This window comes from Mobula hypostoma, chromosome 1, assembly GCF_963921235.1.
Source record: "Mobula hypostoma chromosome 1, sMobHyp1.1, whole genome shotgun sequence".
NCBI classification, from domain to species: Eukaryota; Metazoa; Chordata; class Chondrichthyes; order Myliobatiformes; family Myliobatidae; genus Mobula; species Mobula hypostoma.
Window position 1 is genome coordinate 217,346,428 of NC_086097.1, and position 24,927 is coordinate 217,371,354.

The 24,927-nt window shown below is 38.8% G+C and overlaps 1 protein-coding gene across 5 annotated transcripts in view; it reads right to left on the bottom strand.

Annotated features, from left to right (window-relative positions):
* The window catches only part of mybl1 (v-myb avian myeloblastosis viral oncogene homolog-like 1), a 63,520-nt gene that overhangs the window by 13,392 nt on the left and 25,201 nt on the right, over window positions 1–24,927 (bottom strand). For 2 of the 5 annotated variants that reach the window (XM_063064446.1, XM_063064439.1), the window contains exons 6-12: window positions 24,129–24,315; window positions 23,943–24,011; window positions 23,237–23,341; window positions 11,362–11,604; window positions 5,206–5,580; window positions 2,295–2,437; window positions 815–929 (exon numbers count right to left, since the gene is read on the bottom strand). In XM_063064446.1, coding sequence (XP_062920516.1) covers window positions 815–929; window positions 2,295–2,437; window positions 5,206–5,580; window positions 11,362–11,604; window positions 23,237–23,341; window positions 23,943–24,011; window positions 24,129–24,315 — 1,237 coding nt within the window. The remainder of the gene's footprint in view (window positions 1–814; window positions 930–2,294; window positions 2,438–5,205; window positions 5,581–11,361; window positions 11,605–23,236; window positions 23,342–23,942; window positions 24,012–24,128; window positions 24,316–24,927) is intronic. The other 3 variants (XM_063064455.1, XM_063064471.1, XM_063064462.1) reach the window with 3 other exon arrangements.

A 24,927-nucleotide genomic window follows, 5' to 3' on the forward strand; every position in this document is an offset into this window, starting at 1 on the left:
TTCCACACAGACTGCACTGGAGATGAGGATTGAATCCGAGTCGTTGGAGCTGTGAGGCAGCAGTTTGAAATGTGTACATAATACAGTATCATTTCACATTTCCAGCAATCTTAACTTGTACTGTCAAATCTTTTATTGTTGAATCTCTCCAGCCTTCTACTCCGGACACCCTTCTTTTCCTCCCACCCTAACATTCCCTGCATCTTAAAACTTAATTTATCTTTAACTTCTGAATTCCCGATGAAAGATCATTGATTGCAAATATTAAAGTGTTTTCTCTCTTCACAATTGCAATACTCATTTGCATTTCAGATTTCCAACATCTGAGTATTTTGCTTTTGCTTCATAATTAGGAGTCTTTCAAATTTTAACTATTTTATCAGTAGTAGCTGCAAAAATACAAATCAAAAGGCAAAATATTTTAAATACCTGAGATTGTTAAATTATCAACACAAAACTAATATACCATGTGTAACAATGATAACGCCTGAAAGAATGATAAATAAATCAGAAAGCAAATAACAAAAAGCTTATTTGCTGCAGACCGCCTTTTAAAATTTAATTTTTCCGCTCAAGGCAAACTCCAGTAGATTTAAGTACCACAACTCAGCAGGATTGCTTGGCTGCTACTGTTAAGTTTCTTTTTGTTGCTGGACAGTATCACTGCACATTCCAGTGAACACTAAACCAACTTTTAAAGGGGGCATCAAAATAGCAGAACAGAACAATATATGGATCATGCAAAAAACTAAGATAAGCAGATATATGCTAATCAGAACTAAATCATAACATATTACTACAATACTACTCTTACCACCATTCTAAGAGGCCCATATTTCTTTTCTTGGGCAGCAAGTGCATTCTTGAAAGGGGTAGGTGTCCTCGGAGTGCTGTCTAAAACCGTTCGTCTTATTGTGGGGGTCCTGAAACTACAAAATACAGATGTTATTTTATGAAAATACAGCAAAAGAAATGAAAAACAAAATGAACAGTTTCTAATGAAAGGACCAAATTGCAATATATAAATGGAAATTATTCATTGAGCCAATGAAATTGAGAGTGAGCTGCTCTTGGGTCGCCAACTATTCAAAAGGGAAATATTTAAAGATAGATATATGCAGCTGAACGTAATTTCAATGAATCTTTGGATACCTCATTTGTTGACAAGTTTGGGAACCACAAATACATTAGAATATTTGCTAGTAATGAATGTGTTGATTCAACCTAGCCTAGTAAAATCAGCCAAGATCAAAATACCCTAAATATATTGATTCAGAGCTCAACTGATCTCACCAGAAACAATGCTCTATCACAATCCATTGCATTACCAGCCAATTTTGAAACAAATTTGCCAACTTGCCTGGGATCCCACCCGTTCTAATCTTCTGGACCAATCCATGACCAATACTCACTTTGTGTAGATTATATCAGCTGCATTGCCCTTATTAATACATCTGTTATCTCTTCACAAAATTCAAGTTAAATCGGTACCTTACAATGCTATGTTGATAATCTTTGATCAACCCCAACCTTTCCATGTAAATATTAAACCCATCCCTCAAATTTTTTATCATCACACCCTTACCACTGGCGTTAGATTAATTGACCTGTGATTACCCAGAACCCTGTTGCCCTTCCTTATTAGCTGTCCTCCAATTATCTGGTACCTCATCCTGGTTGTAAAGACTTAAACATTCTGTCAAGGTATTTTAATCTATCTCAGGATAATGAAGTAGGCAAATGATTACTGGGGCCTTGACAAAGATCTTTGATCGAATCTTTTGATGAGGTTCCAGAAAATTGAAGAATAGCCAATGTTGTTCTTTTCTTTAAGGAAGGCAACAGGGAGAAACCAAGTTATAGACTGCTCCATGTAGACCACAAAAATGACATAGCATTCCTTATTGTTACTGATATAGTGAAAAGTGGACATAGGAGAATGGGGCACCATATCAACATTTAAATATGGCAGAAAGCCTGTGAGTAACCACAAACAAACTGACAATTTATTTATTGAGGGAGTACACAGAGATACAAGGCAGTCAGTTTTAAGGATGTACATAAGCATTTGTGATCTCAAATCAAATCACATGATAATTCAGAAGGGAACGCTAGTTTTCTCACTCTGCAGCCAAAAGTAGGATGTAAGGTGCCAGAAACAAGAAAGAGAGAATTGTTACATTTACCATTAAGTTTGTCATGATCTGAATTTGGATCCACTTGCCAAAGATTAAAAACATAAGAAAATGTAAAATGATTCAATAGTGTGTTAGAGGAATAATAAAACTACTCACCCTACGTTTTCTTTTTGAACTCTAGGTGTTTGGTCTTTTCGCAGTGGAGTTGTAACTAGAACTTTCTGCCCACAGACTGGAGTCGAAGTAAGTGCTGCATTATCAATGTTCAGGTGATCGTTACCAGAACAGATATTAAAAAACTGGGTGCAGGGGAAATAGAATATGAATGAAGAATAGTTAAATTGTAGTAATCTTTCAGAATGTACAGATGATTATGTTTATTATAAAATACTTCAACAAGCTAATAGTAACCAATAAGAAAAATGAAGCTACTGTAAATAAGATATAATGCTAATAGTACACAAACATTCAACCAACATCCGAAAAAGATAAAAGATCATATAAATTAATTTTACCACAACAGCTCCTATTGCAAAGTTTATTGGCAAAACGCCAGTCTATTTTGTTTTCTATCTATCTTTCATCCCTACACATTCTGAGAAATGTAGTTTGAAATGTTCAGGAACTTTATTTACTTTTTCTGTATTACTTTATTTTTTTCCCCCAGTTAAGGTCACTTCACTTATCTCCTTCTTGTAGTATTAAAGACTACAATCAAATTCCTTCATTGAAAATATTCCCCAACCAAGGAAGTCCTGAGTACACTGGGCTCATGATCCCTAAGAATTTATAAGAACAGGAATGGCATTGTAACATAGTAGGCAGTGCTGCTACTTCACAACTTCAAGCAACCTGAATTTAACCCAGCTTCAACAATACCAGTATGAAGTTTACATTTCCCCCTCTGAGTGTATAGGTTATCCCAGGTACTCCAGTTTCCTTTCACATTGCTAGGTTGTGCCTGTGAGTTAATTGGCTATTGTAAATTGCTTCTAGTGGGTAGCAGAGGAAAAAATTCAAGAGGTTGTTAACAGGTTTGTGAGTAAAATAGTTTACTGAGAAACTCAGAGGAAGAGGATTGATGGCTGAATGGCCTTCTACACATCTGGATGATAAATACAAGATTCTGAGTGGGCTTCATAGGTTAGATGCCATGAGGATGATTCACTTGGTGGAGGAATAAAGAACTGGGTGACTCCTCCACCCCTCATCCAAATATAAAGATAAAAAAGTACTTTTCGTTAAGACAGGACAAGCAGCACAACCTCTCAAAGTATTACGAATCCAGAATTCTCTAAGTCAGAAAGATGTGGATAAAGTTGTTAAAAACGTACACTCAGTGGCCACTTTATCTCTTGTACCTAATAAAGTGGCCACTGAGCGTATGTTTGTGGTCTTCTGTACCGCAGCCCATCCACATCAAGGTTTGACGTGTTGTGCATTCAAAAATGCTCTTCTGCTCACTGTTATAACACATGGTTATTTGAGCTACTGTCACCCTGAACCAATCTGGCCATTCTCCTTTGACCTCTATCATTAACAAAGCATTTTTGCCCACAGAACAAACATCAAAAACATTTGATGTTTTTTGTTTATTGCACCATTCTCTGTAACCTATGGAGCTCATTATGTGTGAAAATCCCAGAAAATCAGCAGTTTCTAAGATACTCAAACCATCCCATCTGGCACCAAGAATCATTCCACAGCCAAAGTGACTTTTCTTGATAAAGATTACATTTCTTCCCCATTCTGATGTTTGGTCTGAACAACTGAACCTCTTGACTATGTCTGCATGCTTTGATGCATTGAGTTGTTGCCAAATGATTGACTGATTATATATTTGCATTAATGAGCAGGAGTTCAGGTGTACCGAATAAAGTGGCCGCTGAGTGTATATTCAAGGCTGTAAAAGACAGATCAGTAATTTTTGAATCATAAAGGAATCAATAATTATGGGAATTAGGCAGAAAGATGGAATTAAAAGCAATGGCTCAATCAGAGGTGATCTTATTAAAAGGCAAAGCATGGCATATGAGTGCTGCTATTTCTTGGATCATTAAGTATGTTTAATCTTTATAAGCCATACCTACTGTATCTCATTCTTGAACTCCTGCCCTCACAACTCGGACCCCATTTTATTTTAAATGAATCTAAACATCATTGGTGTACTCGTAAGTACATGTGGGAAGTTGGTTATACATAACTGGCTAATGGTTTTATAGATCTTAGAAATAGTCTTAGCAGTTTTAAAGTAGACTCGTCAACTTTTCACATTTTTCCTAAACTACAAAAGTGTTAAACAAGTCCTCTTTATCCACCTTGAGATCGAGGCATGGACTCCTGCAAATAACAAAAAACAAGTCCCTCTCCCTTGTACCAAGTCTACTCCCCAAATAAAGATAAAAATGCTCAATGTTCTAAAAGTATTAACACTTATCAATAAACACATTAAAACATAGACATAAAAGCACACAAGCTAACAAATCACTTTCATTGAAGAGACTGAAATGTACAAGTTGTGATAGGTTTTGAGATTATAAGGTGCAGCTGTATAAACACAAACTGCTTTCCTTAGGTACAGTGCACATTAGGCAGCCACTTGACATGTACTCTGGAAATTCATCACCATATTTGTACAGAATGATAGGTCACTCATCATGTACATACACAAGCAGTAAAACTCAGGTAATCTGCTATTCCATTGTTCAGAGGTCCTGATACTCAATGATGCTTCTTCCCATGCTCATTTTAAACATACCTGGCCCGTTTCCAACACTTGCCGGTTCATTAAAAAAAATATTATACTGCTATGTGATATCTAACAGAAGTTAATTAATAATGTGTTGGGCTATTGTTAGCGATAATTGTCACATTGGCAGATTTTCAGAACTTTAGAATAAGTTCAGGGATTCTAGATCATAAATATTTACTGTAAACACGTTTCAAAAAGGAAATGGTGGGCATGGGGCCAACCACTCAAATATGAGGAATCACAGGTAGCAAATCAACAGATAATGAAGACTGAATTAATATAAAACACATATTTCAAAGGTTCTGCAAGTTCTACCTGGGAAGGTGAAAATGGCAGTACTTTAACTGGAGTACTTTTTGGACTTGTAGTGCTGTTATCCATGAAAGAAAGACTGTTGCAGTCACTGGATGGAGATGGACCAAGACGCAATCTTCTTTTCCTTCTTAAAATGGTTGGCGGTGTGCTGAACTTAGCAACAACAGGAGATGTTATAGGAATGAGCTCACCATGCCCACTGCTATTACTGCAGGTAGTTCTGCTCAGATCTGAAATGGCATGGCCATCAAAGCGATAACCTATTCCACCTTTGTGCTGCAAACGTTCAAATTTAACAGGAGTCTGTTTAGGAGGTGTTTTTTCGTCAACTTCAGAAAGGTCGAAGTTAGTTAGTTCATTCCAAACTACAGAATCCTAGAAAACAAATGAAATTAATTTAAACTCAAACCACAAAACCTAAAAGCAGAGTGCACAATTTTAAGTTACATTTGGAGCCAATATTGAGATCATAAAAAAAACTTAAATGAAATGAATCTTGAATCTTGCATTCTAAAAATCTACTTCAGATGAGAAATGAAAACAAAAAGGCTGTTGCAGTTTGAATACAACTAGATGGATGAGTGTACAAAACTTGTATGTGCCTGTCATCATATTCTATTGTTATGGTTCCAGTGGTTTTGTTCTACATGTTGAAGAGATAAAACCTATCTCCTCTGATAAAACCAGAAAGCCTAAATTCAAAGCTAGGAAGGTAATATTCATACAATAACACAATAAAGGAAATGCAAGTAGAAAGCACTAGTTCTTTTAAGAATAATGTATCTGCAGTTAAAATATTTCTGTATGCTCAGTTTCCTTCCCTTTCTCCTATGGTCCACCCTCCTCTCCCATCAGACTCCTCTTTTGCCAACCCCTGACCTTTCACACCCATCTGGCTTCATCTTTCTCTTTCCAGCTAGCCTCCTTCCCCTCCCCAACCTTTTTATTCTGGCATCTTCCCCTTTCTCCTCAGTCTTGAAGAAGGATCTCAGCCCGAAATGTTGACTATCTATTCATTTCCATAGATGCCTCCAGACCTGCAGAATTCCTCCAGAATTTTTTGTGTTACTTATCCCTGTTTCACAATACTCATCAATACCCTGCCTATTCCTCAGTCCATCTCCCTAACTGGTTAAAACTGTTTGTAATTCGTTGTAACCTGCTTCACTATCAACAAGATCTAAACAAAACATGCTAATCATGCCATATATTTTCATATCCAAATCATTTACATAAATAATGAATGAGGTTCAACCCTGGGGCACACCATTAGTCACAGGTATCCAGTCGAAGTATCCATCACCCTTTATTTCCTATCGTCAAGGTAATTTTTATTCCATTTCATTAGGGTTTAAACTAGAGTTGCAGGGGATAGGAATCACACTGCCAGAACAGATAATGGAGAGGTTGTGGAGACAGATGTTAAAACTTCAAAGTCAGGAATCAAAAGGTTGAACATGGTGCAACTAATGGTCTGAACTGTGCATATTTCACTGTAGAAGTAGGAAAGGCAGATGAGTTCAGGGCATGGATCAACACATAGAATTATATACTGTAGCCTTTAGTGAGACTTGGTTGCAGGAGGGGCAGGACTGGCAGCTCAGTATTCTGGGGTTCCATTGTTTTGGACGTGACAGGTCAAGAAGGATTTGTTGGAGTGGGGGGAGGGCGGATTGGCGTCACTAGTCAGGGAAAATGTCACAGTAGTATTCAGTCTGGAGAATTTGTCTAGCGAGGTTTTATGGATGGAACTGAGGAATAAGAAAGGTATGACCACGTTAATGGGGCTATTTTAAAGACCACCCAACGGTCCATGGGCTTTACAGCAACAAATTTGTAGAGAAAAATATTACAAGAAAGACAAGATTGTTATAGAAGGTGATTTTAACTTTCCACATATTGACTGGGTCTCCCATACTATAAAAGAACTAGATGGGATAGAGTTTGCCAAATGTGTTCAGGAAAGTTTCCTTAATCAGTACATAGAAATTCCAACAAGAGAGTGCATAATACTTGATCTGCTATTAAAGAATGAGACAGGGCAGGTGACAGAAGTTTGTGTAGGGGAACACTTTGCATCCAGTGATCATAATGCCAATAGCTTCCAAAGTAAATATGGAAAAAGATAGGTCTGGTCCTCGGATGAGATTCTAAATTGGAGAAATGCCGGTTTTGATGGTATCAGGAAGGATCTGGCAAATATGGATTGGAACAGGCTATTTTTTTTTTTTGCAAATGTGTATTTGGTAAAAGAGAGGCCTTCAAAAGTGAAATTCTAAGAGTACAAAGCTTGTATGTGCCTGTCAAAATAAAAGACAAGGAAAATAGGTTTAGGGAACCTTGGTTTTCAACAGATATTAAGGCCCTGGTTAAGAAAACAAAAAGGTGCATAACAGCTGTAGGCAGGAACAAAAGAGAATCACAAACAAGATTACGTCCGCCATCTCCAATGGGATCCCACCACCAAACATCTTTCTCACCCCTCCACTTTCTGCAGGGATCGATCCCTACGCGACTCCCTTGTCAATTCGTCCTTCCCCACTGACCTCCCTCCTGCCATTTATCCTTGCAAGCTACACCTGCCCCTACTCCTCCTCCCTCACTACCATTCAGGGCCATAAACGGTACTTCCAGGTGAGGCGGCACTTAGCTGAGTCTGTTGGGGTCATATTGTATCTGGTGCTCCTGGTATGGCCTCCTGTATATCAGTGAACCTGACATAGATTGGGAGACCACTTTGCCGAGCACCTACACTCATTCCGCCAGAAAAAGTGGGAACTCCCAGTGGCCACTCATTTTAATTCCACTTCTCGTTCCCATTCCAATACGTCTATCCATGGCTTCCTCCACTGTCATGATGAGGCCACACTTAGGTTGGAGAAACAACACCTTATATTCCGTTTCGGTAGCATCCAACCTGATGGCGTGAACACTGATGTCTCAAACTTCCAGTAATGCCTCCCACACCTCACTCTCCTCCACCATTTCCCATCCCCTTTTCCCTCTCTCACCTCATCGACTCCCTCTGGTGCTCCTCCCTTTTCTTTCTTCAACAGCCTTCTGTCTCTTTCACCTATCAAATTCCAGGTTCTTTACTTCAACCCTCCCCCTTCAGGTTTCACTTATCATCTTGTGTTTCTCTCTCCCCTCCCCCCCACCTTTTAAATCTACTCCTCCGCACTTTTTCTTGGCCAGAAACATCGACGGTACTCTTTTCCAGAGAAGCTGCTGAAGCTGAGAACACTTAAGAAAGAAATCAGGAGGGCTAAAATAAGGCACAAGGTTGCTCTGGCAGGTAAAGTGAAGGAGAACCCCAAGGGATTCTACAGCTATGTTAAAGTCAAAAGGATTGCAGGGAATAAATTGATCCTCTGGAAGATCAGAATGGTACTCTATACATGGAGCCAAAAGAGATGGGTGAGATCTTAAATGGATTTTTTGCATCTGTATTTACTCGGGAGAAGGACATAGATTCTATAGAAGTGAGGCAAAGCAGCATCAACTTTATGGACTCTAAACAGAGGAGATGGCGTTTGCTGTGCTGGTGTGGATAAATTTTCTGGGCCTGATAAGGTGTTCCCTCAGACCCTATGGAGGGCAAGTGCAGAAATTGCAGGGGCCCTAGCAGAGATATTTAAATTATTCTTAGTAACAGGTGAGGTACCAGACAACTGGAGGATAGCTGATGGTGTTCTGCTGTTTAAGAAAACTCTAAGAATAAATAAGGAAATTATAGGCTGGTGAGCCTGACATCAGTAGGGAGAAAGTTATTGGAAGATATTCCAAGGGACCAGATATATGAGTATTTGGATTGACAAGGACTGATTAGGGATAGTCAGCATGGCTTTGTGCGTGGTAGATTGACGCTAACCAATCTTATAAAGTTTTTCAAGGAAGTTACCAGGAAAGTTGATGAATGCAAGGCAGTGAATATTGTCTACATGCACTTGAGCAAGACACCTGACAAGGCCCTGCATGGGAGGTTGGTCAAAAAGGTTCAGTCGCTCGTCATTCAAGATCAGGTAGTATTTGTTTGTTGAGGCCATGATTATAGTCATCATCACACTTCCGTTCTTCACTCAAAGGTAGTTGCTACTGCCTTAATAATACCTCTTTGGCTATACTTGCTGCTCCTTCTAGTTGTCATGCACAGCAGTTAATAAATGTTGAATGAAGAAAACCCTTGCCCAGGTGATAGTTAAAAACATTCTCCCTATTTGCAGGAGATTGGGCACAGCAAATAGCAAAATTAGGTGTACAAGATAATGAGAGGCATTGATTGTGTGGATAGTCAAGAGGCTTTTTCCCAGGGCTGAAATGGCTAACACGAGACGGCACAGGTTTACGGTGCTTGGAAGTAGGTACAGAGGAGATGTCAGGGGCAAGTTTTTTTTTATATAATCGCAGAGGGTGGTGAGGGCGTGGAATGTGATGCTGAGGATTTATAAGGCACTGATGAGGCCTCCCTTTAAATATTGTGAACAGTTTTGGGCTCCTCATCTAAGAAAAGATGTACTGGCATTGGGGAGGGTTCAGAGGAGGTTGACAAGGATGATCCTGGAATTGAAAGGGTCACCATACAGGAATGTTTGATGGTCCTGGGTCTGTGGAATTTAGAAGTATGGGGGTGGGATCTCTTTGAAACCTTTTGAATGTTGAAAGGCCTAGACAGTAGATGTGGAAAGGATGTTTCCCATAAAGGAGGCGTCTAGGATAAGAGGGCACAGCCTCAGGAAAGAGAGCCGAGAATTTAAAACAGAAGTGGAGAAATTTCTTTAGCCAGAGGGTGGTGAATTTGTGAAATTTATTACTATAGGCAGCTGTGGAGGCCAGGTCATTGGGTATATTTAAGGCAGAGCTTGACAGGTTCTTGATGGGACATGGCATCAAAGGATATGGGGAGAAGCCGGGGAATAAGGCTGAGGAGGGAAAAAAAGGATCAGCCATGATTGAATGAAGGAGTCGATTCAATGGGCCAAATGGCCTAATTCTGCTCCCATGTCTTTGGTCTCATACATGTACTTTGATAATAAATTTGCTTTGCACTTTGAACTGGGTTTAGGGCACCATTTTTAATTTAACCCAATTATTGCCTCATTGAGTCACAGAGACCCACAGCATAAAAACAAGCTTTCCAGCCCACTGAGTTGATATTGACCAACAGCCATTCATTTACACTAATTCTACACGAATCCCCTGCCTTTTATTCTCCTTATATTCGTATCAACTCCTCCAGAGTCTTCATTCCCAAGGAGCAATTTAAAGTGGGCAGTTAAACCACCAGCCTGCATCCCTTTGAGATGAGGGAAAAAATATCAAAAAACCCATTGGAAAACCACATGGTCTCAGGGAGAATATACTAACTCCATACGGATCGCTCTCAATGTCAAGACTAAAACCACATCTCTGGTGTTAAGGGCATATTATGGAAATTAGGTTTCAAAATTCAAGGGTAATAAAAGCAAAAAAAAAAACCTACCTCAAAACAAAAAAAAACATTTTAAATTAAATTTTTGCTACAGTACATACAAATAATACACGTGCTATTTTTAAGCACACAACATACACAATGGCCACTTTATTAGATGCAGGAATGGAAGACTGTGTGGTTTTCCACTGCTGTAGCCCATCCACTTCAACATGTGGTCACTTGAGTTACTGTCACCTTTCTGTCAGCATGAACCAGTCTGGCCATGCTCTCCTAATCTCTATCATTAACAAGACATTTTTGCTCACAGAACTGTCCTTCACTTGATTTTTTTTTTGTTTTTCACACTATTCTCTGTAAATTCTAGAGATTGCTGTGAGTGAAAATCCCAGGAGATCAGCAGTTTTGAGATACTCAAGCCATCCACCTAGCACCAACAATCATTTCATGGTCAAAGTCACTTATATCACATTTCTTCTCCATTTTAACATTTGGTCTGAATAACAACTGAACCCTTTGTCTATGTCTGCGTGCTTTTACGCACTCAGTTGCTGCAAAATGATTGGTTGATTAGATATTTGGATTAATGAGGTGTACCTAATAAAGTGGCCACTGACTGTATAAAACATCATTAATCTGCATACTATTGCCGAGTGCTATATTCAGTTACACGTTAACCAACTAGGTATTAGATTACCACACTTAATGATAGCAAATGAGAAACTTACAGTTTCAATGAGCTCAAATGTCTTACTAAAATCAGGAATCGACTGCAATGTGCCAAGGACTGAACTCTCCTCCTGTGAAAGGAAACAGTTGAGACAAGTCTGGTGTACTGGTGTGCTTGCTCCCTGAAGAGACTCCTTCGTACAAATTTCACTTGCCTTATCTTCCAAGCTACTCAAGGTACTGGATAAACTTTCATCACCAAAAAGACTTCTTGACCAGATGAAGTCAGCAGTGTCTTGAGACTAAAAACAGTGTACAAAAAAAGAGACTTAATCCAAAATAAATATGACGGCAATAAAAGTTATAATTTTTTTCTAGTGTTGGTTGAAGAAATGATCCAATGCATTCTATTACAAAGAAATTTAAAAGACTAGGTATCAAAGTCCACAATTGATTAAAAAGTATTGAACAATACAAATCCTAAATTTATATTTAAAGTCTAGATCCTTTAGACTTTCTATAAATCCTAGATTTACACCTAGATTTATATTTAAAATCTATAATTTTTTGGTTCTAATATTCAGTGACACTGCAAATAAATTTCCTGCAAATGAGGCTGAATGCCACAGTTGAAACCAAATGTTTTAATTTCTGAACAATTGTTGTCATAAACTATTTTCATTAAACAGTAAACACCAGGAAATCTGCAGATGCTGGAATTTCAAGCAACCCACAAAAAAGTTGCTGGTGAATGCAGCAGGCCAGGCAGCATCTCTGGGAAGAGGTACAGTCAACGTTTTGGGCTGAGACCCTAACTGAAAGAAGAGATAGTAAGAGATTTGAAAGTGGGAGGGGGAGGGGAGATCCAAAATGATAGAAGGCAGGAGGGGGAGGGATGGAGCCAAGAGCTGGACAGTTGATTGGCAAAAGAGATATGAGAGGATCATGGGACAGGAGGCCCAGAGAGAAGGAAAAGGGGGAGGTGGGGAAGGGGGAACCCAGAAGATGGGCAAGGGGTATAGTGAGAGGGACAGAGGGAGAAAAAGAATGTGTATATAAATAAATAACGGATGGGGTACGAGGGGGAGGTGAGGCATAGGCGGAAGTTTGAGAAGTCAATGTTCGTTAGTGGAAGTTTGAGTCCTTCCAGGTGAGGCGACACTTCACCTGTGAGTCATCTGAGGTGGTATACTGCGTCCGGTGCTCCCAATGTAGCCTTCTATATATTGGCGAGACCTGACGCAGACTGGGAGATCGTTTCGCTGAATACCTACGCTCTGTCCGCCAGAGAAAGCAGGATCTCCCAGTGGCCACACATTGTAATTCCACGCCCCAGTCCCATTCTGATGTGTCTATCCACGGCCTCCTCTACTGTAAAGATGAAGCCACACTCAGGTTGGAGGAACAACACCTTATATTCTGTCTGGGTAGCCTCCAACCTGATGGCATGAACATTGACTTCTCTAATTCCTGCTAATGCCCCACCTCCCCCTTGTACCCCATCCATTATTTATCTATATACACACACATTCTTTTTCTCTCTCTCCTTTTTCTCCTTCTGTCCCTCTCACTATACGCCTTGCCCATCCTCTGGGTTCCCCTCCTCCCCTTTTCTTTCCCCCTAGGCCTCCTGTCCCATGATCCTCTCATACCCCTTTTGCCAATCAACTGTCCAGCTCTTGGCTCCATCCCCCCACTTCCTGTCTTCTACTATCATTTCAGATCACCCCTCCCCCTCCCACTTTCAAATCTCTTACTAGCTCTTCTTTCAGTTAGTCTTGACGAAGGGTCTCGGCACGAAACGTCGACTGTACCTCTTCCTAGAGATGCTGCTTGGCCTGCTGCGTTCACCAGCAACTTTCTTGTGTGTTCATTAAACAGTATTGCCTGTCTAACTCAATAGAGCAATTAATAACTTAAATACTCAATATTTATAACTTAAGTTTCATTACTGAAAAAATTGAGGCTTTTATACTTTTGAATGCTACTGTTATGGCCATTCTACAACATGTACAGCTCCAAGAACTTGTAATTTAAGTTAACAGTATACAAAGGCAGGTAGGAAATTTAGTGGTAGGAGTGGCAGGTTGGAAAGAAAGTTGTGAAGAGGCCATAAAGCAAGAAAGAGATAAGATTAAGTGAATGGACAAAGAAATGACCAAGGGAATATATTTGGTAAAAATGTGAAATTAACAATTTGGCAGTAAAATAATAAAGATTATCTAAGTGGTGAGAGACTGCACAGTCCCAGGATGCAACAAGGATCCAAGTGCTTTGTGGCATGATGTGCAAAAGGTAAAAAGTATGCTGACACAGGAAGTAGGAAAACTAACATAAATGTTATTATTAACCATAGAGGGAATGAGAAACTAAAGATGGAGAAAGCTATACTTGCTATATAAAGCATTTAAAGATCAGATATGCAGTACTGTGTACAGTATTGGCCAACTTAAGGCATTGAAAACAATTCAGAAGTGGGTAGACATGAGGAAAGGTTGAATCCACAGGAGTTCCAAAGAATATACAAGAAGGGATCATTGAGACAGAAAAGATCCTGTGGGCCATGAAAGGGAAAATGTGGAGTGGACAATCAATGTGGGGATGTAATGGACAGCAAGGAAGACGATGAAAGCTTGCAGCAGGGACAGGACCAGCCGGGAAAGTGGGCTGAAAAATGGCAGGATGGAATTTAAGTGTGAGGTGTTGCACTTTGGGAGGACAGTCCACGATAGGACTTACACAGTGAAGGGTAGTGCAGTAGAACAGAAGGATCTGGGAATGCAGATCCATAGTTCCTTGAAAGTGATGTCACAGGTAGACAGGGTGGCAAACAGAACTTTTGGCACATTGGCTTTCATCGATCAAAGTACTGAGTACAGCAGTTGTGATGCTTGTTGAAGTTGTACAAGATGTTGGTGAGGCCTAATTTAGAATACTGTGTGCGGTTCTGGTCACCAACATACAGGAAAGGCAGGAATAACATTGAAAGAGGACAGACAAAATTTACAATGATGTTACCCGGAATGGGAGTTATAAGGAAAGGTTGAAAAAAGGGTTAGAACTTTATTCCCTGGAGCTTAGAGAATGAGAAGAGATTTGATAGAAATATACAAAATTATTAAAAGCATAGATAGAGTAAGCAGGCATTTTCCACTGACGTTGGCTGAGACTAGAACTAGCAGTCATGGGTTAAGTGTGAATGTTGAGGGGAACATGAGAGGGAACTTCTTCATTCAGAGGGTGATGAGAGTGTGGAACAAGCTGCCAGCAAAAGTGGTGGATGCGGGTTTGATTTCAACATTTAAGAGATAAGTACGTGAACAGGAGGTTACGAAGGGCTATGATCCAGGTGGAAAGGACTTGGCAAAATAATAGTTCGGCACATAAAAGAGCCAAATGGTTTGTTGCTGTGCTGCAGTGCTCTATGACTAAGCAGGGATAATGGTTTAAAAAAAAAAAGGGTCACCCATTTAAGACAGAAATGAAGCAAAATTTCCCTCAGTCTTTGAAATTCTCTTTCACAAAGGCATATGGAACTAGGAAGATTATACAGTTTAATACTTGGCTAAGGAGTTGGTGTAGGAGGAAGGGCACAAGATTTCTGCATCATCGGGCTCTCTTCCAGGGAAGGTAAGACCTGTACAGAAGGGACGGTTTGCACCTGCACTGGGGAGGACTAATATTCTAACGGGAAGGTTTGCTAATGCTGCATGGTGGGGTTTAACTAAACTACAGTTGCAGGGGGTTGGGAGCCAGAATGCCAGAACAGTTAGTGGAGAGGTTGTGGAGGCAGATGTTGGTAAAACCTCAGACAAAGTTAGGAACCAAAAGGTTGAGCATGGTGTGACTAATGTCCTGAGCTGGGTATATTTCAATGCAAGAAATATTGTAGGAAAGACATAGGATAGTGCTGAAGATGAGGCAGCCGGTTTACAGAGGCAATGTGTAGTGAAAAGAGGCTGTTGATAGGGCAAAATTGCAGCAAACAGGATGAGTTGCAACATAAAAAGCAGACAAAATTAAAAAGGGCGAATACAGGACTGAAGGTATTATATTTGAATGTGCACTATATGCTGAATAAGATAAATGAACTTGTAGCACAGTTGCAGATTGGCAGGTATGATGTTGTATGCATCACTGAATCATGGTTGAAATAAGATTATAGCTGGGAGCTCAATGTCCAAGGATTCACATTGTATCGAAAGGACAGGCAGGAAGGCAGAGGAGGCAGTGTTACTCTGTTGGTAAAAAATGAAATCAAATTATTAGAAAGAGGTGACATAGGGTTGGAAAGTGTTGAATCACTGTGGATAGAGGTAAGGAACTGCAAGGGTAAAGAGACGCTGATGCAAGTTGTACATGGACCCACAAACAGAAGTAAGAATGTGATCTATAAATTACAATGAGAGAAAGAAAATGCATGCTAAAAGGGCAATGTTATATTAGTCATGGGGGATTTCAATATGCAGCTAAATTGGGAAAATGAAGTTGGTGCTGGGTTCCAGGATGAATTTCTAGACAGCCTTCCAGATGGCCTTTTAGATCAGCTTGTGCTTGAGCCGACTAGGAGATCAGCTATTCTAGATTGGGTGTTGTTGTGCAGTGAACCAGAATTAATTAGAGAGCTTAAGGGAAAAGAACCCTTAGGGGAAAGTGATCATAATATGATCAAATTCACCTTGAAATTTGAGAAGGATAAGCTAAAGTCAGATATATCAGCATTACAGTGCAGTAAAGAGAATTATAGAGGCATGAGGGAGGAGCTGGCCAAAATTGAATAGAAAAGAACGCTGGCAGGGATGACAGCAGAGCAGCAATGGCTGGAATTTCTGGAAGCAATTTGGAAGACACAGGATTATATACATATCAAAGAGGAAGAAATACTCTAAAGGAAAGCTGACAGAACCGTGGCTAACAAGAGAAGTCAGAGCCAACATAAAAGACAAAGAGAGCATATAATAGAGCAAGAATTAGTGACAAGTTAGAGGATTGGGAAGCTTTTAGAAACCAACAGAAGGCAACTAAAAACATTATTAAGAAGGTAAAGATGGGCTACAAAAGTAAGCTACCCAATAATGGTAAAGAGGATACCAAAAGTTTCTTCAGATACTTAAAATGTAAAAAAGAGAGGCACGAGTTGATATCAGACCATCAGAAAACAATGCTGAAAAGGTAGGAATGGGGGATAACGAAATGGCAGACATATTTTGCATCACTCTTCACTGTGGAAGACAATAGCAGTATGGTGAAAGTTCTAGGTGTCAGGGGTCATGAAGTGTGTAAAGTTAACATTACTAGAGAAGGTTCTTGGGAAACTAAGGTCTGAAGGTAGACAATTCATGTGAACCAGATGGTGTACACTCCAGGGTTCTGAAAGAGGTGGCTGAAGAGAATACGGAGGCATTAGAAATAATCTTTCAAGAATCACTAGATTCTGGAATGTCTGGAAAACTAGAAAATTAAAAATATCACTCCACTCTTCAAGAAGGGAGAGAAGCAGAAGAAAGGAAACTATAGGCCAGTTAGTCTGACCTCAGTGATTGAGTTGGAGTCGATTATTAAGGATGAGGTCTCAGGGTACTTGGAAGCACATGATAAAATAGGCTGTAGACAGCATGGTTTCCTCAAGGGAAAATCTTGCCTGACAAATCTTTTGGAGTTCTTTGAAGAAATAATAAGCAGGATAGAGAAAGGAGAAACAGCTGAATTTGTGTACTTGGATTTTCAGAAGCCCTTTAACAAGTTGCCACACATGAGGTTCCTTAAGTTACAATCCCATGGTATTAAAGGAAAGATTCTAGCATGGATGAAGCAGTAGCTGATTGGCAGGAGGCAAAGAGTGAGAATAAAGGGAGCCTTTCCTGGTCGGCTGCCAGTGAATAATGGCGTTCCACAGGGTTCTGTGTTGGGACCAATACTTTTCATGTTACATGTCATTTAATTTCGATGATGGAATTGATGGCTTTGCTGCAAAGTTTGCAGATGATACGAAGATAGGTGGAGGGGCAGGTATTTTTGAGGAAGTAGAGAGGCTACAGAAGGACTTAGACAGATTAGAAGAATGGGCAAAGAATTGGCAGGTGGAATACAGTGTCGAGAAGTGTCTGGTCATGCACCTTGGTTGAGCAAATGAAAGAGAGGCACAAAGGGACTTGCGAGTCCTCGTGCAGGATATCCTGAAGGTTAATTTGCAGGTTGAGTCTGTGGTGAGGAAGGCAAATGCAATGTTAGCATTCATTTCAAGAGGACGAGAATTTAAAAGCAAGGATGTAATGTTGAGACTTTATAAAGCACTGATGAGTCCTCACTCAGAGTATTATGAGCAGTTTTACCTTAGAAAGAATGTGTTGAAACTGGAGAGGGTTCAAAGGAGGTTCATAAAAATGATTCCAGAATTGAATGGCTTGTCACATGAAAAGCATTTGATGACACCAGGCCTGTATTCACTAGAATTCCAAGGGTGACCTCATTGAAACAAATTGAATGGTGAAAGGCCTTGATAAAGTAGATGAGGAGTGGATATTTCCTATGGTGGGAGAGTCTAAGACCAGAGGACACAGCCTCAGTGTAGAGGGGTGTCCTTTTAGAACAGAGATGGAGGAATTCCTTTCGCCAGAGTGATGAATGTGTGGAATTTGTTGCACAGGTAGCTGTGGAGGCAAAGTCTTTATGTACATTTAAGGGAGAGGTTGATAGATTCTTGTTTGGTCAGGGCATGAAGTGATATGGTGAGAAGGGAAAAGATTGGGGCTGAGAAGAAAATTGGATCAGCCATGGTGAAATGGCAGAGCGGGCTCGATGTGCCAAATGACCTAATTCTGCTCCTATATCTTATGGTCTTATTTGGAGGCAGAGTCAATGACTATTTTTAAAGCAGAGATAGACAGATAATTGAAAAGCAACAGGGTGAAAGATTACTGTGTGTAGAGAGGAGTTGAGGTCACCTTAATATCAGCCATTACCTCATAAATGACATCACAAGCTTGAAGAGGCTAAGTAGCCTACACTTGTTCCTAATTTGTTTATTTATGTACTTCACTACTATAATTCTAGTCTTCAAATATATTGATTATAAAGTATTAATTTCTCCAGTCTGACTTTCTGTAAACTATTTTGTGTAATGCTAAGCATTTCACTTCTGAGCAAACAATATTATGTGTGTGAGTCTCAACATAACAGTATGCCTGGATGCTGCTACCAAATATATGGGATCAATAATTACCACAAGTGTTTGACAAAGTTGAGCCGTACAACAAAATAAATTTTTAAGCAGCACCAAATTCCTAGTGATTTCCTTAGTCTCACTTGGGGTACATTTAGTAGCACAAATGCTATGTCTTCTTAACTCCTATGAATGTTTGAAACATGCATCACCTGACTTGCTCTGCATTTTGTTATTATATTCAAATGATAGCATATGAAGTTGTTTTAGCTGCATAACCAAGAGACACCGGTGATTCCAAAAGGAGGCAAAGAATCAGAGTCATCATTGCACACAACCTGATACTCCTTCATAACTTCCCTACACTTTCCCTCCAGTCCTTTAATTTCGTTTTTCTAAAAACTCAAAATTAGGGATGTGATGCACTTAAATACAAGTTAATGCAATTTTAATTGCACTTATAAGCAAAAGAGCACTCTTTTTCTCCTTCTCATTTCTTTGTTATTTATGATCAAGAATGGCTTACAAAAGATAGGCAGGAGACATCTCTTCTTTCTGCGGTAAAACTCTGATAACCATTAGGAAATTCTGCTGTTTCAGATCCTGGGTCACCAGACTAATTTCTCTTTGTAGGGTCTCCAATTCCCACACTCCCTGACACACATTGGAATGCAGAAACCTTTTCTGTTTCTGTGTTCCCCAACTACGTATTGGAGCACTAGTTCCCATGCTCCCTGAATACTCACTGGAGCACCAATTCCTGCACTCCTTGGAAACTTATTGGGCCCCCAGCTCCTGTGCTTCTTTTAAACCTATCTGGTTCAGTCTTCCCTTGAAATCTACATAGTTTTATCTCCCCTGTTTTCCTTAAATTTATTAGCTTCCCCAAAATGTTGCCTTATAACATCTTCTCCAAACACACATTAAAAGTGTTTTGGAGAATGAATAAAATAATATTCAATAACCTGGAAAATCTGTCAGTCTAAAATAACCAAAGTCCCAGGTAAGTTTTATTTTTACAGTGGAGAGTGGTAGAATACCGTTCAAGGATTGAGTTACTGTAGAAAATTATCCAAAAACCAATGCTGTAAATCTGAATTAAGCATTGAACAATGCTGGAAATAATCACCTGATCCAGCAGCATCTGTGAACAGAAGATGCGAGGTGAGAATTCAACTAATGCTTCACCCTCCATGGATTCCTAGCTCTTTTGTTAAACATAGGTTAAACAAAAGATAAAGGAGGATTATAGGTTTTCTTTTAAATAACATTACGGAAGTTATGATTTGGAATTCTCTGCTAGAAGGTGGTCAGTGCCTTCAAAAAAAAACTACTGGATAAGCAATTGAGAGGGAATAAACTTATGAAGTTACATTAGGTGAAAAAGAAAAGAAATTAGACTTTTGTTTGCTCCATTAAGATTCAATGCACAAAATAAGCCAAGTTCACAAGAATAATCCCAGGAATGAAAGGCTTAACATCAGGAGCACTTGATGCCTCTGAGCCTGGACCTGGTGGAGTTCAGAAGGATGAAGGGGGATTTCAATGACACCTACCAGAAACTGCAAGGCCTGTAACAAGCGGACATGGAGAGATGTTTCCACCACAGGGCAAGCAAAACTTAAGAAAATACTTTGTGCAGCCTCAACTTGCCTTCTTTATGTTTTTAGAAAAAACATCTGCTTCCACGTACAACTCACTTGCCTCTACTTCCCCCTCCACACCTTCCTCATCTGGCATCAGTCTATCATCCTTCACCCCTCCCATAACATATGGGTCCCTATTTTACCACTACCCCCCTCTTCTTCATAATGCCTATCTGTCCTCTCCAACGTCCCGATGTAGAGCCTTAACCCAAAAAGGCCCTGTGTGCCATCACCCCCCCCCCACTGAATTCCTTCAGCAGTTTGTCTCTTTACCCAATCCCAGCATCTGCGGTCTTCTTCCTATATCTTAACTGGAGACACACTAGTTTTCCACCCAAATGTCACCCCTGAAATTTTTACTAATTTGAATCTCGTCCCTCTACTGAAGGGAAGTAGTTTATCCTATTTAGCAGGTCACAATCCTGAACACACTTTTTCAATCCACCTGTCAAAAGAGAACAAAACCAGCTTCTCCAAGTATCCTTATAACTGAAATCTCTCATTCCTGGAATTATCCTAGCTTCTCTTCATAGCCTTTCTAAAATATGGTAACCAGATCTGGAAGCAATATTCCAGTTGTAGCTCAAAACTGTTTCTATAAAAGATTCAAAATGCTTTGATGGTCTTGAATTTCAATTAAAGACCATCAAAGCATTTTGAATCTTTTATAGAAACAGTTTTGAGCTACAACTGGAATATTGCTTCCAAATCTGGTTACCATATTTTACCAAATGCTCTATCCAAATGTACTCAGTAGCCACTTTATTAGATACCTCCTGTAAAGGAGCCTGGTAAAGTGGCCACTGATTGTTTACATCTCAATCTTTCCACTTTGCAGCCAAGTTACAGTTGTAACATTTAGTCCCTATTAGCTTCTTTTGTTCTTCTTGTCACTTCTCACTTCAATGTATGAGAATTTATATCTGTTCATTCCTCCAATGTACAAAGTCTGCTCCTATTCTCCTCAGTGCTAAAAACATAAGTCAGCTTTGTGCTTTAAGCAAGTTTAATTTATTACTATATATATTAAGGACTACAGACATGCTTGCTGTAAACAGTTTCCAAACTTACAGATGACAAAGCTTAGAAATAACCAGTGAAAAGAATGGTAGAAGAAAGACTTCAATTACATTGGCTGGTGGAATTAGCAAACATGCACCAAGGATGTTTAATGCACTGAAGTGCAAGTGGCATATTTTTGCAGAGAACAAAGTAATATAGACTAAATGGTACAATTTTAAAATAGCTGCAGAATGAAAGAAACTAAGATGGAAATATACACAAATCTTCTACAGTGCTTGAGTTAGCTGAGAAAGCGATTAATAAAGCATATGGAACTCCAATCCTCATGTAGACTCATCTCATTGAAACCTATTGAATGTTTAAAGGCCTAGAAATCTAGGACCAAAGAGCACAGTCTCAAATACAGGAACACTCATTTAGCCAGAGGATGGCGAACCTGTAGAGTTTATTGCCAAGAACAGCTGTGGAGGCCAAATGGAGTACATTTTAAGCAGAGGTTGATAGGTTCTTGGTTAGTCAGGGTATTAAAGGTTATGTTGAGAAGGCACGAAGATGGGGTTGAGAGGGATAATAAATCAGAAATGGTACAGCAGACTTGATGGGCCAAACGGCCAAATTCTGCTCCTATGTCTTATATACACACACACACGAAAAAGACAAAGTCAAAACATGGGATAGTCCAGATAGACTATGCAAAGAATTCCGAATACCGTACTATTGGCTGTGAGAAAACAAGAATTCGGAGCAAGAGGTGGCCATCTGGCTGTCAAGCCTGCTCTACCATTAAATAAGATAATGGCTGATCTGCCTGTGGACTCAGTGCCACCCACCTGCTCTTTCACCATAATACTTAATTCTCCAAATATCTATTTAGTCTTAAGTATGCGATAACTTCTACCTGATTAAAAGACTGACAAAAGCAGCTCCAGAAATAAAAAGATAAAAATAGACAAGATAGATAAATAGGTTAAAAATACCAACTCTCAGATAATACTGCATATTGTCCATCACCAGTTTGGTAAAAATACTGTATTTATCAAGACTTCAAATTTTCTGGTCCCATCCTGATTTTTTTAAACTCAGCGACCCTTATTCTGTGGGCTTCAACTTCTATAAACCTTTAACGTAGACATTTTATTAAATTCATTCTGAAAATCCAGATAAATGACATCATTGCAAAACCCCCAATCCTTCTCAGTAAAAGTATTCAAATCAGATTAGACAAGCATGATAACTCAAGCTTTTCATCGGAGCTAAACACTACGGAGAAAAAAAATCAAATATTCACTACTGAAAGCTCCCAGAAACCTCCACAAGGATTAAGAGCACAAAATAGTAAGCAAAATTTTCCCAAGCTGACTAAATTTGCTATTTCAGTAGTCAGTTGAAGTTACATTCTGTTGTGATTTATTCTGTGCAAAACCTCCATCAACAGTTAATTAACTGTTCCCAAAATGTTTGGTTGCCTAACGACACTGTACATGTAAATAGATGGTCTCTGATTTTATGATCAAAGTGCAAAATTATCTTTTTCTCATTTTGGTCACATGTCAGAATTTGGATCACACATTTTGAATTATTTCTTACATCACAGCTGCAACAGTAACCACCCCTGCCTTGGTCCCATCCAATTCTTTGACCCAGATTAAATTTAGAGGCTCAGGACAAATTTCCTTATCCTCAAAATCTGTAGTGTGCTCAACTTGGGCATAGCCCCCAGCCCACCCCGAAGAAATTTGTTTTTAGCAATGCATAAAAGCACCATGTGATTAAAATATATAATTGACTTTTAAAATATGTACACTTTCTTCAGCTGAAATAAGCAATTAAACTTGTAAAACACATTAAGGTATCCAATCAAAGCAGCTCAAAAATAAACACAAATCAAAAATTCCAAAGGACAATCCTATTAAAACAAATAGCTTTAACTGCATCAAAACAAAACTGCCATTGCTCAAATGATATTAATTTGCAATAAAATTTAATTATCTAGGTTAGTGGAAACACAACTAAAGCTAAAATAAGAAAAAAGCATGGATAAAAGAACAAGTCCAAGATGAAAAGGCTAAGCAATTCTAAAGGGTGAGTGCACAGAATCCTTACAGCTCCTACTCGTTTCCTTCTGACTTCATTCTCTGCTGACATTAAGAGTAGTTCAAGTTCCTTTATTCTTTTCTCTTTATCAGGATCATCATCAATATGTGGTTGCTGAAATGAACATGTAACAAGAGAAAAAAAGAGAGAAAGAACAAAAATGGAGTGACAGACAAAGAGATGAAGATATGTTGTTCACTCTTTCATTCAAGTGCATAAACTTACAAGGTTATCAATGCTACAAACTTTTAAAATTTGGCATTGTGAAAAAATATAATCCTTTAACAGGATTAATGAATCATGAAGTGAAAGCATCAAATGAATGGGCCAGTAAAATGTTTTTCTGCTTTTACTGTATTTTTAAAAACAGATTAAGTGCTAAACTGCAATGTAAAGGAGCAAAAGCTTTGAAGTGGATCACAAATCTAAGAGGCTGGATGTTCTGTATATTGATGGAATATAATTTGAAATAAAGTTGAATGAGAAGTTGTCACAATTATTTTCAAAATAATGCCTGTATCTGGATTCAGACATATGTTGTATCATGGATAACCCAAGCAGAAAATAGGTAAAGCAGAGTAACATCACATAAAAATGCCAGAAACCTTTCAATAGTATCTCATCCGAAACCTGGCAAGATATTAAAAATGTCTGGCTAGTACTGTATGTTTACTGACAAGTAGTAAATTAATTCAAAAGAAAATATTGTTCTTACTTGTGTTAATCCTGTTGTGGAATTATCTATGCAAGGTGCTTCTGAAGCCAAGTATGTATGTCTCAGGCCCTTTAAAAAAAATAAGATAACTCAATTTTATTTCATAATTATTAAAACGTCTATTCAAAACTCAGCATCAATAAAGCTGCTGCACATGAATTACTCAAGAAAAAGTGCATATTTTACTTGAGTAGACACAGGAATGAAAAGCTGATTCTGGAACTGCACTGGGTTTAGAGGAGTCCGAGGTGGTACTTTCTGCTGCTGCATACTTGGAAGCAGATCACACTTGGATGCCTCTTGAAGATATCCTTCTTGCTCAACCTTCCTTTTCATTGTGGAATTCCAGTGGTTCTTGATTGAATTATCTGTTCTATACAAATTTAATTTGAGAGATATTTGCATTAAAAATAAACTTAAAGCTCTGTACATTATTATTCACAGAAGCAGACAAAATACTAGATACTTGGATAAGAACATTGCTTTTCATAGAACAATTTCTAGTATTCATATCAAATTGTTTTATTATGAACAACAGCTTAAAATACATCCATTTAAACATAGGTATTGATAGAATTTAATTCAAACTGTTCCGTTAAAACATTTTTTTTTTCTATCCATATTCATATTACCCTAACATTTAAAGGATGGTGAAGATTGCAATAGTAGGGGTGAAATCTAATAAAGTTAGCAACACAAGTGTACTATAGGTATAATTAGAATCTATAACAGATTTCCAATATTACTGTAGAACTAAGAGCTCTATGCTATAAGAATATAAACAATAAAAGGATGAGTGGTGCCTATTAAAGGATAAAAATGGGAATGATCAGGGCACTAAATAAGTACTTTCCATCTGTCTTCAGCAAGGTGCTTCAAAATAATGATGAAGGAAGAGATAGCCAAGAAATGAGGGAGGTTAAAAAGTGATAGCATGGAGGCATTAGAAAAGTTAGTTGAAAAAGTAGGCAAGTCAGTCAGACCA